This window comes from Podarcis cretensis (genome assembly GCF_951804945.1).
Source record: "Podarcis cretensis genome assembly, chromosome: 8".
Taxonomy (NCBI): Eukaryota; Metazoa; Chordata; class Lepidosauria; order Squamata; family Lacertidae; genus Podarcis; species Podarcis cretensis.
Window position 1 is genome coordinate 55,133,446 of NC_137177.1, and position 17,915 is coordinate 55,151,360.

General features: G+C 43.2%; 1 protein-coding gene across 11 annotated transcripts in view; it reads left to right on the forward strand.

The window, feature by feature from the left end:
- The window catches only part of FTO (FTO alpha-ketoglutarate dependent dioxygenase), a 269,303-nt gene that overhangs the window by 60,197 nt on the left and 191,191 nt on the right, over positions 1 to 17,915 (forward strand). For 10 of the 11 annotated variants that reach the window (XM_079988829.1, XM_079988826.1, XM_079988836.1 and 7 more), the window contains exons 4-6: positions 4,160 to 4,303; positions 10,969 to 11,048; positions 16,197 to 16,340. In XM_079988829.1, the coding sequence (XP_079844955.1) occupies positions 4,160 to 4,303; positions 10,969 to 11,048; positions 16,197 to 16,340 (368 nt within the window). The remainder of the gene's footprint in view (positions 1 to 4,159; positions 4,304 to 10,968; positions 11,049 to 16,196; positions 16,341 to 17,915) is intronic. The other variant, XM_079988834.1, reaches the window with a different exon arrangement.

Sequence of the window (17,915 nt, forward strand, 5' to 3'; positions counted from 1 at the left end):
CGATTGATTGATTGATTGATCTTTTGCATTTGTATCTCTCCTTTTTCCTCCATGAGCTCAAGGTGATGTACATGTATTTGTAACCATGTAATAACAAACAAACAAACAAACAAACAAACAAACAAACAAATAAACAATTTCTACCCTGCCCATCCGGCTGGGTTTCTCCAGCCACTCTGGGGATGTAGGCTTGATGATGGGCTTTGGTGTGTGAGCATATATTAGATCCTGCAACTTATCCCCTAATTTAGTTATCAGTGACTCTTGAAAGTGGATATAGAGTAACATATATGAATAATTGCTATAACATTCTCGTAGTGTGTGTGTTTTCAATTATTTCTATTCTCTGTAACATGGGTAAGGCTGTTGTATTGCGGAGAAAGAGTTTTCCTTTCTGTGGATTCTTTCACCAGTATTGTTCTTGGCCTGCTGCCTCTTAAGCCTTGCCTGAGTGTGTAAATCTTAGAGTAATAAACAACTGGATCTGTTAGTTGACAAGTTAATGTTTAACAGGCTAACAAACCAGTGATTGACTGCAATGGTGACCGATCATGAAAGGCTTATTACTTCTGACTTTCATAATGTACAATTTGTGTTGTCCCTCCACCCTAACACAGAGTACTTTATTATTATTATTATATTTATTAAATTAAAAAAATATATATCTTGGCTAAGCAGAGCAACTGCTACTTCATTTCCACTGCAGCTGTGATTGGGCGAGAGCTGACAGCTTCTTCGTTGCTAATGTCTTTATAAACCAATTGGAATGTTCCCGTGGATTGATAATTGACCAGTAATCCCTTCTATTTGCTGCTTAATAGATGCAAGGTCAGTTAGCAGTAATTTGTACAGCCTGCAAGGAACTGTGTTTGGAGATTTTCCTAGCAATACTAATGAGTTTAAAGACGTCACCCTCTGGGAGGAAAAAAACAAAGCAAAACTGAGGTAATCCTTGCAAGCAAGGCCACTAACTTCCAAGACTGCCCAGTTCTAGGGGCATCTTCCTCGACTACAGAAGACATGTTGGAAAAGAAACCATTGTTGACACTTCTGGAAGAGAGCACAGGGGCAATGTAGAACCCCCTTCAGACTTACCTTTTATTGTGAGTGTATTTTGCAACAAGTTCTTGGCACAATAATAGTGCAAGTGGTCGATTTATACTGTTTTAGTTTGTTTTGAAATGCTTCCCCAATACTATCACATACTTGCTGTTTGACGGGCCTGTAGTGCAACAAAAAAGACGCCAGAAGATTTGTGATATTCAGGATATGCATAGGTTGGAGATGAAGTAGTGTCACCACTCCAAAACTTGCATTCGCATAGTATTGAAAGCGAGATTGCTTGTGACCTCCCCAATAGCTTCACGAACACTAGTCAAGCATACTCTCCAGTCACTCCTACTTTGCTCCTCCCCTGATGGGAGCGGGGTGAACAAGTTAGGAATGCTTGGCATAATGAACCAGGGACTGTGCTTCATTGGCACTGAGGAACATAGGAAGCTGCCTGAGTCAGACCATTGGTCCGTGTCCACAGCAGCTCTTTCAGTCTTTCCCAGCTTTCAACCAGGGACCTTCTGCATGTAAAACAGATCCTCTATGGCAGGCTTCCTCAAACTCGGCCCTCCAGATGTTTTTGGCCTACAACTCCCATGATCCCTAGCTAGCAGGACCAGTGGTCAGGGATAATGGGAATTGTAGTCTCAAAACATCTGGAGGGCCAAGGTTGAAGAAGCCTTCTCTATGGCCTAACAAGCCATGATTACTAGCCAACCTGAAGCTATGGTTTGTTGTTGGCTTGCTGATCATGGCTTCTTAGGTTGTAAGAAACTAGATCCCTGGTTTGCACATAATACAAGGGGTTGTTTCGTTTATCCTGATTTGTTTATCCCACTTGCTGCAGGGGAGGAGCAAAGTCAAATGGTTGATACACTATGATAAGCTAGAAAGTCGGGGGGGTCTAGAAACTTTTTGCAGGTGTGTTCTGCAGCATTTCATTGACACAGTTGTAGTGGTGGATTTATACTGGACCATCCATCCATCATTCCACTTTATAAGTCGTTCTCCAATATTACTGCATTTTTGCTGTTGACAGGGGGCATTCTTTCACTTCAGTGCAACAGAAGTGGGAGAAACACCATTACCATTGTCCATTTGTAGTGTGAAAAGTTATAGGATTTCAGCAGAATGTAATGGGACATGCACCAACTGGAAACAAATCAGTTTGTCCACCACAAAATTCTGGCAGACACAAACAGTACTGAAAGTGGAGATTGCGTGTAACTCCTCCGATAGCATCCTGAGCACAAACCATCATGAATTCACACTACTGGAGGGGCGTACATGTACTGCTGCATGCATCTCAGTGCTAGAATGGGAAATTTCCTGGAAACTCCATGTAAACCTTCTTGTGTTCCACGACTGGGAGCAAGGTGACACACAGATAAGCAAATCCAGTACCTAGCCCAATCTGGAGATACTGGCGATGGAACATAGGAACTTTTGCATGCACACCATCGTCCCCATCGACTGCAGCCAAAGTTTATGTCACTTTGGAGCAACTGACGTTTTGAAAACAAGTAGCAGCTTGCTCTTCTATTGTTTCCAAAATAGCACAGTGGGAGTAATTCATTTCAATTGGTGGTGATAATTATAAGTCACGTTAGTTGAGAGGAACGGGAATGGCAGCGCAAGAGCTATATTTGAACTCTACGCTTAAGCAATAAAAGGGGAGAAAATGATCAAACTGCAGAGGAGAGAGAGAGAGAGATGCTTTAACGAGTGCATTCCAAAGGTGCTGGATTTATGAGGGCAACCCAGGAAGCATTGATTGAAATTGCTGTCTCTGATTGTAGTTCCATATTTTATTGAGGCCATATTGTGAACAGCACAAATGAGGGGAAAGCAACCTAACAGACAAAATTAACCCTCAAAAAATTACCCCTTTCTTACACTATCTGGGTCAGATTGCATTGAAAGCTCATACCTGCCGTTTTCAGAAAGTGTCCCCTGTTCTAATATTGTTAAGAGTTCTTCCCAAAAGGAGGTAGAAAATATTGAAGGCCCTTGAAAGCAAGTTATTATTGATTCTGGCAGTGTTGCTTTTTAAGCTGTTTACCACCATTGCTTATTTTATTGATGTCACAATCAAGAGTCCCCGGAAGGAAGGAACAACTATGGGAATTAGGCCCACATGCATACTTAAAAGAAGGGGGGTGGGGAAAGATGAGTGTGTTTTGGTACCAAATCAGCTGGGAAATCATTTTCATATTTTATGACTGACTAGTAAAGCCCTAGTCTAAATAAACATTGCTGCAGCCTCACGTGATGGATGGCTTGAATATTGAGAAGCCAGGAGGTCAGTGTTGGTCCACAGGTTGGTGTGTGAAATAATGAAAGTTATAAATCTGTTCTCCCACCCTAAAGTGTGTTTTTTTTTTTTTGGGGGGGGGTGGAAATTGAAAATTGATCAGGATAAAAACTTGCAGAAAAACTTGCACTTGACACCTGTTTGTATGGACAAACAAATTGACACATTTATCCAATTTTGATGTTTTATAGAATTTGTGGCAAGGCTGTTGGTTTTTCTTGATGTCTTGTAGAACATAGAAAGTTGCCTTATACTGAGTCTAGTCCAGCATTGTCTACATAGACTGACTAGTGGCTCTCCAGGATGTCACACTGGAAACTTTTTCTGGTCCTACCTGGAGATTGTATTTGGGATTTTCTGTATGCAAAGCATGTGCTCTACCGCTGAGCTAGGACCCTTCCCCACATGGCTTTGCAGAGATCATTTGCTAAGTCCCTTTCCAATCCAATGATAGCAACAAAGATAGTTGTTTTGTTTCAGAATTTTTTTGTCGACTAACCATATTGATTTATCTATTTAAAACGCATGCAGCTAAAAGCAATAATTTTGAAGGAAAACCACTTTCCTTTGTTTTTCAATGATGCACCATTACAGCAGGCACCAAAGCAGCCCATGGAATATTGCATTGTGAAAGACTGTTAGAAGCTTTAAAGTCAAATCGTTCTTCACCTTCTTGCCATTCCGATCTCTCATGAATGAACATGTTGATGGGGAACAGAGATTTTCTTCCCTAACGAAAAAGGAGATTGTTTCCAGGTCTGTTAAATTATTTGCTTTGCTTTTCCTTTTCAGAACCTGCCGCTGATATTCTTGAGGAGAAGGCTCCAAGTGGCAGAGACCCAGCTGTCTGGCATGTTGGCTTGAAAGTTGCTTGGGACATAAAGAATCCGGGGTTGGCTGTACCCCTTTACCCGGGAGACTGCTACTTTATGCTAGGTAGTATCTAAAAGCAAACATGACACCCATTTCTATTTCTTTTTCCACTTTCTCACCCCTCCTTGGTAGGGGCAGGAAAACAAGGAGAGCAATAGTCAGTTAAAAAAAAAGAGGAAAGGAAAACATGTGCAGGAGGGGGGAAAAACGAGGAAAAGCACTACTATAGGAGGCGAAGGGGGTAGACTGTAAGCCTTCACAGCTAGAGATTGGGAAGAAGAAAAATATACACAGTCCATTATTATTATTATTATTATTATTATTATTATTATTTGCATGACCAAAAGAAACAATATCAAAAGAGTGTTGTTGTTGTTTAAAAATATTTTAATGTGCAAGATGCAGGAGGATACTTGTTGAATTACTTGGGGGGGGGGGTGAGTTATGTACAAACAATGCTTGTATGTAAATGCATGAGAGCCAGTGTGGTGTGGCTCTTGCACTTCAGTGCACAGATGGAATCAGCCAGGAAGCATGGCTCTGCTCTCCCCCTTGTGTGATTGCTGAACAGAGTAACCCCTTAAATCAGGATGGGAGACCTGTGTTTCTCTGGATGTTGAACTCCAACTCCCATCAGCACCAGCCAGCATTTCTGGCGCTCAGGGATGATGGGAGTTGTAGTCTGGCAACATCTGGAGTTCCACAGATTCCCCACACCTAACTTAATTCGCTCTCCTGCCTCAATGTTGATTGTACTGGCAAGAATAGACCCATGCATGTAGTGGAATTCTGTGCTTCTTAAATTCTCTCCAGTCACATCAAACCAAACCAAACCTTGGGTCGGTGTGAGCTTGGCTCATTTCCCCTGATACATACTTAACTTTATATACTACATCTCATGCCATGTTGGAAATGCAATATAAAGAACAGCTTTAAAAATATTATTTTATTTTAACACCGTAACAACATCCTGATCATGTTTATGTGGATACATATTAAATTCTTCCAGTTCAAATGTATAAATCACTTATTCTGACCAGTACTTTATAGGGACCAACTGGTTTGGATATTTATAGGGTGGGGGTTACAAGTTCCTTTCTGTATTTGTAAATCACTTGCAATCTTTTTTGTAATATTTGACAAAGGTTTTTTTTTTGGGGGGGGGGTTCAACGTTGCTCTATCTTAAAAAAAACAAAAGCTTCTGAAAGTAGCTACTATATTGTTGCTAGAAAAAACCTAAAATATATGAATGCTCAGTCTACCTATATGGGCCTTGAGCTTCCTCTGTTCTCCTAGCTTACAATCTGGTATACCCAAGTTAACCTACTGTAAGGCTGAAGGACACATTTACCTTTGGCTCATGAAAACAATTTTGTAAAAGTACAGAGGCTGAGATCCAGAATACAGTTGAGCTGGAAAGTGCTCAGCTGTGTTGTGGAATTCAACCTCTTTAGCTTTAATCTGCTGACCTGCCCCTTGAAAGCTTCACAGCAGCTGCCACACTGATTGGTGTTACTTGTTGTGCGGTAATCCAGGATAGGGACTTCTCTGTGGTAGTGCCCCATTTGGGGAATGCCTTTTCCCTGATGGTATGTCAGTCATCCTCACAGTGGAGTTGACAATTTAAGAGGCACTTACTCAGCTGGGCTTGAATCTGTTCTTTATGATTCAGCAATGTTATAGTTGTACATTGTACTTTATGGTTTCTGTATCTACACTGGAAGTAAACAAATAAATGCTTTTCTTCCATAGGATTCTTTGGGTGAATAGACAACCTAGCCATCTTCTACTTTCAAAGTCCTACTACTGCTCACAGCAGTGATGGAGAACCTGTAGCCCTCCAGATATTCTTGGACATTATCCCCAGCCACCATGGCCAATGGTCAGAGATTATGGGGTTTGTAATCCAGCAGCATCTGGAGGGCCAAAAACACACACAGTGTGGTATAGCAGTTAGAGTGTCGGACTACAGCTGCTGAGACCCAGCTTCAAATCCCTACTTAGCAATAATAATAATAATAATAATAATAATAATAATAATATATTATTATTTATACCCCGCCCATCTGGCTGGGCTTCCCCAGCCACACTGGGCGGCTTCCAAAAAAATATTAAAATACTGTAATACATCATACATACATGTATGTATACATGGGATGCAGGTGGCGCTGTGGGTTAAAGCCTCAGCGCCTAGGACTTGCCGATCGAAAGGTCGGCGGTTCGAATCCCTGCGGCGGGGTGCGCTCCCGCTGCTCGGTCCCAGCGCCTGCCAACCTAGCAGTTCGAAAGCACCTCCGGGTGCAAGTAGATAAATAGGGACCGCTTACCAGCGGGAAGGTAAACAGCGTTTCCGTGTGCGGCTCTGGCTCTGGCCAGAGCAGCGATGTCACGCTGGCCACGTGACCCGGAAGTGTCTCCGGACAGCGCTGGCCCCTGGCCTCTTAAGTGAGATGGGCGCACAACCCCAGAGTCTGTCAAGACTGGCCCGTACGGGCAGGGGTACCTTTACCTTTACCTTTAATACATCAAACATTAAAAGCTTCCCTAAACAGGGCTGCCTTCAGATGTCTTCTTAAAGTCTGGTAGTTGTTGTTCTCTTTGACATCTGGTGGGAGGGTGTTCCACAGGGAGGGCGCCACTACCGAGAAGGCCCTCTGCCTGGTTCCCTGTAACTTGGCTTCTCACAGTGAGGGAACCGCCAGAAGGCCCTCGGTGCTGGACCTCAGTGTCCGGGTAGAATGATGGGGGTGGAGACGCTCCTTCAGATAAACTGGACCGAGGCCGTTTAGGGCTTTAAAGGTCAGCACCAACACTTTGAATTGTGCTCGGAAACGTACTGGGAGCCAATGTAGGTCTTTCAAGACTGGTGTTATATGGTCTCGGCGGCCACTCCCAGTCACCAGTCTGGCTGCCGCGTTCTGGATTAGTTGTAGTTTCCGGGTCACCTTCAAAGGTAGCCCCACGTAGAGCGCATTGCAGTAGTTCAAGCGGGAGATAACCAGAGCATGCACCACTCTGGCGAGGCAGTCCGCAGGCAGATAGGGTCTCAGCCTGCGTACCAGATGGAGCTGGTAAACATAATACTCAGAACCAGTCACGTCTTTAAGCTTCCTCCACCTCATAGGATTCCACCTCATAGGATTGTTGCAAAGCTAGAAGAGAGGGAAATATATCGGGTGCCCTGAGCTTCTTTGAGAGAAAGGCAGGTTAAAAACGCAATTAACAAAGGGTCAGCTAACATTGCTGCTGCTGCTGCTGAGAATTAAATAAGGTTTTTCTTCTTCTTGTATTTGGAAACGGTCAGTGCTGCTTTGCATGCCAAACACCTGAGGTTCAGTTACAGATAGGTAGCCGTGTTGGTCTGCCATAGTCAAAACAAAATAAAAAAATTCCTTCCAGTAGCACCTTAAAGACCAACTAAGTTAGTTCTTGGTATGAGCTTTCGTGTGCATGCACACTTCTTCAGATACACTGAAACAGAAGTCACCAGACCCTTCTATATAGTGAGAAGGTGGGGAGGGGTATTACTCAGAAGGGTGGTGGATTGGGTGATTGGCAGATAGCTGTGATGAGCCTGTTGACGACTCTTAACGACTGCAATAGGTCTTACAGGAAAAAGCAAGGGGTGAGAAGGTTAAAAATGGCTTTGTCATGTATAATGAGATAAGAATCCAATGTCTTTGTTCAGACCAGGTCCCTCCATGGTTTTAAGTTTGGTAATAAGTTGCAATTCAGAAAGCTCATACCAAGAACTAACTTAGTTGGTCTTTAAGGTGCTACTGGAAGGAATTTTTTTATTTTGTTTTGACCTGAGGTTCAGTCCTTGGCATCTCCAGCTTGGGCCAGGAAAGAATCCCTGTTTGAAATGCTGGAGAGTTGCTGCGTGTCAGTGAAGACAATACTGAGCTAGATGAACCAATAATCTGACTCTGCATAAGGCAGCTTCCCTGTGTTCTGTGTAATGACCATAGTCCACAGCGTAAATAAACTTTTGGTATATTTACACTGTGGACTGTGAACAGTCTGGTTCCACGAAAAATAAGTGTACGACATAAAAGGAATATCATCATTAATGAAACTTGGAAAATACGTGAATGATCCCTGCACCCATCCAATCTTCACACAAAGCATCCAGAAATCTTTGGCTATAGCTAGTGGGAGGGCAGCCCCTGTGCTGACAGTGATATTTTGATATTTACTGGTAAACAAATCATTATTTGAAAATCTGACCAAGGAGACTGTGACATGGCAAACTGATGGTGAAACCTCCAGCAAGTGTTCCCTTCCAAGAAGCAGAGTTTTTAAATAGGTAATGGGGTCTATCTTCCACAGCGTACTCCCCACATAAACAAAACTGGAAGGCAAAAGGCATGTTTCCACATCACCCCTCAGCAACAGAAATTGCACTAATTGGCCTAATTCATGAACTCAGGATGTGCCCACTTCACTGCTAGAGCCTCTGCTAATTCTGGAAGCAGTATTATTTCCTCAAATATTTCTGCATCGTAGATGCCATAAATGATGTATTAAGACAAGCTAAATGTGCAACCAGAAACCCCCACTTCTTTCAAAGAACTGGAAAGAGTGAGTACATTTTTAGTATTTTATTGCTCTCTTTTTTCCCCCCTCCAAAAGAATTCCTGAGGTCTTTCTCAGCTCTGGTGCTGGAGAATATAATAAGACTCTTTGTTGTGCTTTGAGGGGGAAGGTGTTAAAGTTGAAATTTTAAAGGTTAGTTCAACACCTGCTTCTTAAGCTCTTGTCTCCATTCCCCCCACCACCTCTCTTTTCAGGTGAATATTAAGCCACACCTTGAACTGTGCAGTTTGCGTTGAAAATTGATCATCACCTTTTCCTCTTAATATCAAAAATAGACTTTGATGGGTTATCTGGAAACTGTGTTCTCCTTTCCCAGACAGAAGCTTTTTACGATAAGTGAAATCTGATCTTCATGTCCTACGTGAAAGAGAAACAGTTTAGCTCAATACACACACACACTTGTAGAGGGAGTTTGGGCTGAACTTTGCCGCCTCCAGTACTCCATCAAAGGGGTGTCTGATGCAAAACGTTATGGGGGAGGGCATGCAGTAAATCCATAGCACGTGGCAGGCAACTGGGGCGGCCCCATCTGCTGTGCCCCACAGCATGCTTAACTGAGGTTGTCATGGTCTTTGCAGTCTCCCCCACCCCTAATCTTTAAGAGGTAGACATGACCAGATTTTTCAAGCAGATTTACAATTGTCACTAATTTTTGCCTACCGTGACTTCAAAACACACTGGAGCAAAATATACTTCGGGCTTGTTCAAAGAGGGAAGACTTGCTTCTCCACAGCTGTTTCCTATAGATCAAATGTTGCTTGAAGGTTATGGGGTTTAAACACGGCATGAGGATGTATTCAGTGGCCTCTTTTTCTGGCAGGGGGAGAGAGAGAGGAGTTCATGGGGGAAGGGGACCGAGCAAATTATATATTTCAAGGAGCATCAAAAAAATTATTTTCATTAACTAGAAGTTGGGAGCATAGACTTGGTTGAATGGGCTGTGGTTGGAGATTTGCAGCATTAAATGGAAAAAATGAAAAAGCAAAACCCTTCCATATGCACCGTGAGCCTCATTCATATTTCCATCCAGTTAATTTGCCTCTGAAACTTGACCCCTGCATTTGATCTACATACTTTGTGTATCTCTTATTTGCTAAGGCCATGAACTCCTGAAAGTTATTTGTTGTTGCTAAACTTTGATCATATGAATTTGGTAAATCTGCTACATCTTGTTCAGTTGTCTGCTAATTAATTATGTAAGGTTCTCCAGCCCCACCTCTCCTCCCCAAAAAACACCGCATTATGCATACTTTTTCCAATGGTTACAAAATGATTCTTTATTAGGACTGAGCCATAGGCCCCATCTTCACAATACACTTAAAACAGTATTATACCACTGTAAACTCTTAGCTTCCCACACAAAAATCCCGGGAACTGTAGCTTAAGAGTGCTGCAAGGAGTTAGGAGACTTCCCTATTCCTTTTACAGAGCTACAACTTCCCGAGTTCCTTGGGACTGACTGTTGAACCACTCAGAGAATTGTAGCTCAGAGAATTGTGAGGGGAATAGCGGATCCTTTAACAACTCTCTGCACCCTTAACAAGCTGCAGTTCCCAGGATTCTTTGGGAAGCCACGTCTGTTTAAGGTGGTATGATGCTGCTTTAAATGGGTCTACTCTTTACAGTGGCTGTTTGCTTTCTTCCTGCACTAAAACCAAACAAGAGGAAGTTATGCTGAATGAGAGCAAGGCTCCTTCTAGATCAGCATCCTGCGTCATCATTATGTAGATGTCCAGATGTCTTTGAGAAGCTACAGGGCATGAAGGCAGTAGCCCTCTCATGCTTGTCCAACTTAGAGGATAACTGGTACTCAGAGAGTTACACTACCTCTGAACACGAAGGCTTGATTTAGATATCATAAAAGCATGTGGGGAACATGTTCAGTGAGCGAAGGGGAGATATGCATCTCTAGACCCTCAAGATGGGCACACAGCCAAGCTGGTGGCCTCCAAATCTTTTGGACTCCAACTCCAGTCAGCCCCAGATAGCACAGTCAGTGGTCGGGGATGATGGGAGTTGTAGTCCAGCAACATCTGCATTGCTTCTACATTACCTTGCTTTCCTCTGCTGCAGCTATATTGTGTACCCATCTTCATAGTTGACTATAACTCTTATTTTCCATTCACAGATGATCTCAACATGACCCACCAGCATTGTGTCCTGGCTGGCTTGCCGCCTAGATTCAGTTCTACTCATAGGGTGGCAGAGGTGAGTAACAGAGAATTTGGGGGTTTGTTTTTTCCTGGAACAATAGTGGTTTCCTCCTCTGATCTCGGATACTCTTCTCTGAGGGCCCAACTACATTCTACTTTAAATTGGTAGCTTGCATTACATGCATTTTTTTTTTTTTTAAAAAAAACCTTTAAGTCACAATTGTAGGCCAAGGGGGGCATTCAGGATTGGTGCTATGATGTGGTGCAGGTGGAGTGGTTTTTTAAAAACCATTTCATTCTATTCTGAAGTCTTGTAGGACCCCAATGGCCATTTATGTTCCAACAAAAATAGCAGCGAGAAAGCGGTGTCTTCCAGAATGAACCATGCTTGAGGTTTGTGTTTGATGAGAAAGGGGGATGAGATTGCCTTGTTATGATAAGTGGGAAAGGGGATTTCAAGGGAGCAGTTGGGTAGGGGATGGGAATTTTGCCAATTGGGAGAGGGAAGAGGGGTGGGGAGAAAGAGGGATTAGCTGGGAGGTAATGGGTGGAAGTGGCTACTAGTTCTAACCATGCATCTCTGAGTTTACTGTGAATTTGTTTTCATTTTCATTACATATCTACTAAACTTAGTAGTTGCTTTTTAAAAAATAAAAAATAACTCAAAAGTGACTTAAAACAATAAATAAATCATACATACATTAAAACCAGCATAAAGCAAAACAGAGAAAAATCTACAACTTATTGATATGATTGTTCTTCAGATGAATACTCTTGTTGTTAACTCTGGTTGGTTGGTTGATTGTCAGTGAAACCTGCATGAACATCCTTTTACCTGTGCAGGGCTATTAGCACATTGAGACTGTGGTGGGACCTATTCTGCCCACCCTGATGAAGCAGTACAGAAAAAGTAGGATACAGGGTTGTATTCAAAGAAATGCTCTGAGCGAGCAGAATGACTTCTGCAATGAGACTTCCCCCTTTCATCTCTGAGGTCCAGCGCCGAGGGCCTTCTGGCGGTTCCCTCACTACGAGAAGCCAAGTTACAGGGAACCAGGGAGAGAGGGCCTTTTTGGTAGTGGCACCCATCCTGTGGAACGCCCTCCCACCAGATGTCAAAGAGAAAAATAACTACCAAACTTTTAGAAGACATCTGAAGGTGGCCCTGTTTAGGGAAGCTTTTAATGTTTAATAAGTTATTGTATTTTAGTGATCTGTTGTAAGCCGCCCAGAGTGGCTGGGGAAACCCAGCCAGGTAGGCGGGGTATAAATAATTTATTATTATTATTATTATTATTATTATTATTATTATTATTATTTATTATTATTATTATTATTATTATTATTATTATTATTATTATCTCCCCCACATGCCCCTTAAATCCATTCTGGTGGTTCCCCACCCCCAACCCTCCAGAGCAAATTCAGGGAAAGTGTGGGGCAAGTGGGGCAAAAGTCTGGTCACACAAGCAGAAGTCATTCCACTCTCACATTTATATTGTTGAACTCAGCCCACAGACTTGTGTACTGCCATCATAAAACATAATTACAGAAACCGTGCAAGCTAAGACTCTTAAAATAAGCAATCTAATATACACATATTAGTGTAATAGTATTATGTATTATTATCATAGTAATATACCCATATTAGTCTAGGGTTCTAAACATCACTTAAAAGGCTTGTTATTTGTCCTTTGCAGTAAAGAATGAACTCCCTGACCCCGCTCCCCACACTCTGTTATTCTGATATTAAAATGCACATTTACTTCCACACACACACAAAGAAAAGGAGAAGAAGCTTCCTCTTTAGAAGCCCCTGCTTTGTTTTCATAAACCTCTGTAACCTCACATTATATAGTATGGAAATTTTCAATACAAAGAATCATAGCACCAAGGGGTCCTTTCTCAGGGCTGTTCTTGGGGATTTAGCTGCACTTATAAATATTTAACTGAAAAAGATCCTGATGTAGACGCATCGTTGTGTGAGAACACCCCCCTCCCCACAGAGAAAAGTCTATTTCATGTTTTGTTTGTTCTTTCAGTCCAGAATAGAGTTTTCCTGTGAATGGGGGCAGATGATGTTCCAATGCATACATGTGTATTCTCTTCATCTGCAGTGTGGCTTTTTTCATCTGCTTGTTTCCCGCATATGGGTGGTGCCCTCTGGGCCCTGAATTAAGCAAGGAGCCCCCTACCGCCTCAAAGTCTTGGGTTCCGTAGACATGTTTGTAACTGAGGTCCCCAACCTAGTTTGCATATTAATTAAAGAACCCTGCTGGATCAGAACGAAGTTCGAGCTAACTTAGCATCCTGTTTCCCCCACAATGGCCACCCAGATGCCTCCAGACCACAAGCAGTGCATGAAGACAGCAACCCTCCCACACAATCTTGTGAGACTGCCCTGGCCCCTCACCTACCCAGTATTTGTAAGCCCCTTATGGAAGTCCCTTGTAGCTCAAAACCATTGATAGATCCATCTTCCATCGATTACTTTATTCCATGTTTCAATTAGTTTCATTTGTAGCCCCACTGCTACTCCAAGAAGCATCGTAGTGTTTGAGCCAACCCTGGGGTGTAGGTTTAGGCCCTCCTTTGCACTGTATGGAGTCCTAGAAGTCCCTGGGAAGAGAGATTGATTGTTCATCCGCTAGGAATGGTAGCTTGGTGAGGGGAATAGGGAGTCTCCTAACAGCTCCCAGCACCCTTAACAAACTACAGTTCCCAGGATTCTGTGGGGGGAGCTATGATTGCTTAAAGTGGTTCAGTGGTACCTCGGGTTACATACGCTTCAGGTTACAGACTCCGCTAACCCAGAAATAGTACCTTGGGTTAAGAGCTTTGCTTCAGGATGAGAACAGAAATTGTGCTCCGGCAGCACGGCGGCAGCAGGAGGCTCCATTAGCTAAAGTGGTGCTTCAGGTTAAGAACAGTTTCAGGTTAAGAACAGACCTCCAGAATGAATTAAGTTCTTAACCTGAGGTACCACTGTATAGGTAAAGTAAAGGGACCCCTGACTATTAGGTCCAGTCATGACCGACTCTGGGGTTGCGGCACTCATCTCGCTTAATTGGCCGAGGGAGCCGGTGTACAGCTTCTGAGTCATGTGGCCAGCATGACTAAGCCGCTTCTGGCGAACCAGAGCAGCGCACGGAAACGCTGTTTACCTTTCCGCCAGAGCGGTACCTATTTATCTACTTGCACTTTGACGTGCTTTCGAACTGTTAGGTCAGCAGGAGTAAAGTGGTATAATACTACTTTAAATATATAGTTCAGATAGGGCCCTATTCTGAGAGAGAGCGACAGAGCGAGAGATAAAGCTAGTTTTATTTTTTCTGAGCTCAGTATCACCTACCCCAGCCTTCCCAAATTGGGTTTCCCAATCCCCCTTCCCAGGTGTTTGGGTCTTCCAACTTCCATCATTCCCCCAGCCACCATGGCCTATGGTGAAGGAGGATTGGAATTGTAGTCCAGAACATCTGGAGGGCAACGGGTTGGAGACCTGCAGCTTTTTTCCAGGTTTTTAGAGACAGGTCTTGCCTGAAAGGTGTTTCTAAGCACACTTGGCAGAATGAGCTAAAGAGCTTCCTTGAAGGTGAGTGTCCTTAGCTATCAGGATTATGCTCTGCCTCCGCAATTGGAAGCAGTAATGCTTCTGAATATCAGTTGCTGGAGCCTGCGTAAGGGGAGAGTGCTCTTGTGCTCATGTTCTGCTCGCTGATTTCCCACAGCCATCTGGCTGGCCATTCGCCTGATCCAGCAGGCTCTTCTTATGCTGTTACATTCGTGATTGTAAGGAGGCTTCAGAGTCCTTTGCATACATCAGTCTGAGTGGTGTTGTGGTTAGAGTGTCCGACTAGGATCTGGTAGACCAGGTTCAAACCCCGGATCACTGTGCGACCTTGCCTAACCTCTCAGCCTAACCCACCTCACAGGGTGGTTGTGGGGATTAAATGAGAGGGTGGGAAACCACATGCGCCACCTTGAGCTCCTTGGAGAAAATAAATGAAAACATTTTTTAAAAAAAACAAAAGCGAGCGAGCGAGAAATAGAGAGAGAGGGTTTTAGATCATTGTTAAAGAAGCTGCCCACTTTCCATCATAAACACTGAGGCAATCCAACTCTCTACCCGTAATTACCTGTGCAAGCATATCTGTCTCCGATGCCAGCACAGTGTTGTGGCAACATTGGTTCTCTCTCATGTTTCAAGCTGCCAACGATGTTGCTACGTGTTTTTGATCTTAAGCTTTTCTTTGTTGTTGCAACAGTTCTTAGAACTGGGCTAGCAGCATGGATTATTTACCTTGAATTTCAGTTGCAGCATTTTTGTTGTTGCTGGGCTATACTGTTACCTAGTGCAGGCAGGGGATCCAAAGTGCATAATTACAGAAACCTAGTGCAGTGAGGGGGGTGGGGGGGATGTGAACAAAACCTGCATGCCAGTAAGGAAGGTCTACCCTGACAGCTTTGTGTCTGCAGGGGGTATGTTAGGAACCTCAACAAGAGCCTGAAGTGGTAGATCCCAGTGCTAAATGCATCACATTATACTCATTTTATTTAGCTCATATTCTGATGTCAGTGGGCCATAGAGCCTTCTTAAACATTATTATTGTTGTTGTTGTTGTTGTTGTTGTTGTTATTGAACATTATTATCAGGTACTACTAGTGCTAGTACTATTACTACCTAGACCTTTAGCCCTTCTCCAGGTCCTCCCTCACAGTTGAGGCTTGGAGTATGAAGACAAGAGAGTAGGGCCTTTTCATTTGTGGCTCCTGATCTGTGCAGTATATCCATGTGGCGCCTTTGTTGACAGCTTTTTGACACTAGGCAAAGACCATTGTTTTTTCAAGGGCTTTCTGACAGACTAAGCTAATGTTTTTTTTTTGTTACTAGTGTGCTGCCAAAGCTTCCTGCGACTGTACAGTTGTTTTGATATCTTTATGGTATAATGTATTTATATTTATGTTTTTAATATCTTGTAAGTCACTTGGATACCTTTGGGTAACAAGTGACTTACAAAATAGTAGTAGTAATAATAACAACAGCAATTGAAATCAGTGCAGCTACTGATGCTATTGGTGCATACCTATAGTTTAATATCGTGCCAGTCTCTTAAGTGACTGGAGTTGGTTTTGGAATCTCTTTTTTGCTTGTTTGACTCCATTTGGGGCTAAATTTTCTTTCTGCATTTATGAATTCTAACAGTGCTCTCAAGGGACCCTGCCTTATATTTTGGACCAGTGCAATGCAGCACTTCAGAACTTGTGCACCGATACACATTTGAGCTGTCCAACTTTGAAATCTCTGGATGTCAATGACATAAAACGAGTGGAAGAAACCCATAATGAGGTGAGAAGAAGGTTTACATTGAAAGAAAAGCTGCACAGGGAGTGTGGAATTTGCATTTCATATAGGTAGAGCACTTGCTTTGCTTGCAGAAGTTCCCAGTTCAGTCCTGGTGTTTCCGGTTAGAAGGATCAGGTATCAGATGGAAGGAAAGACCTTGGGTCTGAACACTTAGAAAGCTACACGAGTTCAGAGTAGACAGCACTGGTTTAAATGGACAAGTGACCTGAACAGGTATAAGGAAGCTTACTATGTAGTCTTGAGAAAGGGCCAGATACCTGTGACCCTCCAGATATTACCAGACTTCAGATTCCATCATCTTGGACCATTGACCATGCTTGCTGGGGCTGTTTTGTGCTGGTGTCCAACTACGGCTTCAGGGCCACAGGTTCTGCACCACTGGTTTAGAAGACTCTGAATAAGGTAGTGTCACATGTTTTGGTGCATAACACTTGACTATAAGATTTGGGTGGATTCCATTGGGTTGTATCCAGCTAACCTTGGATGCCTTTTGGAAGTAATAGACCTAAGATAGTCTTGTCCATATTTGCAATGGGTCTACTCTGCACAGGACTAACATTGAATATGGAACCCATGGTGTGTACAGGGGATTTCAGTTCAATTTGTAATGAGAAAAAGGTTCAAATATATTACGACTTGTGCAATCTACTTTTTGAAAACTGAAATTGCTGTATTAGGGTGATATGCTATACTAGTTCTACTCAGAGTAGAACCATTGAAGTTAATGGGCGTAACTAACTGATTCAGTATGACACAATCCTTACTGTTTGCAAGCAAGAATGTATATTCAGGATCTCTTGGCAGTTATGACATAACCTGAGCTGTGTTTTGAAATCCTGAGTATTCTCTCTTGTTTACAAAGAGAAGACATGCCCTGATGGACCTGACCAAGTTCTACCCACTCCAGTGTTCTTTGCAAGAATCCCAACAACCAGCAAGTACTTGGCCAGTGTTTACTAGAATAGCAGAATCTATTTTCTGCCCGCCCCTGATGAATCCCTTTATGTTGGACACACACACACAGTGAGCCACCAACCTGGAGGCAGCTTATGAGCCAGATGTTGTGGCACATCAGGAATACACACCAAGCATCCTGATTTTGATACTTTCCTGGAATTGCCTGATGGAGACTGCCTACCACCCAGTAAGCCAGAACATGCAGGTGCTGACTGGTAGGTTGCAGGACTAGAAGTGGAAACTTTGGGTATTGTTGTGAGATGCTTGAGTTGTAGCTTGGAGCATATTCCTGGCAGTAAGCATTTCCAAGCAGTGTCTTGGCATCTCCCAACTAGCCTGGCCATTGGGCTCTTCTAAGGCTCTGGGCTGTTCCCATAAGTCCCTTTGGCTCTGGCCCCTTCAACTTTGCCCTCCATACTCAGCTCCTGATCCTCTCAGACACTGGCTGGCAGGCAGTAGTACTTCCCTACACTCTGAACTCCTTTACCCTATCCTCACCCCAACAGTAGATCTCAATTTCTACATGCCATGATAAAGTAAGAGAGGAATTGCCCGTTCATGAGCTTTTGATCCCACCCTCCCAGCCCCTTTCCCCAAGAT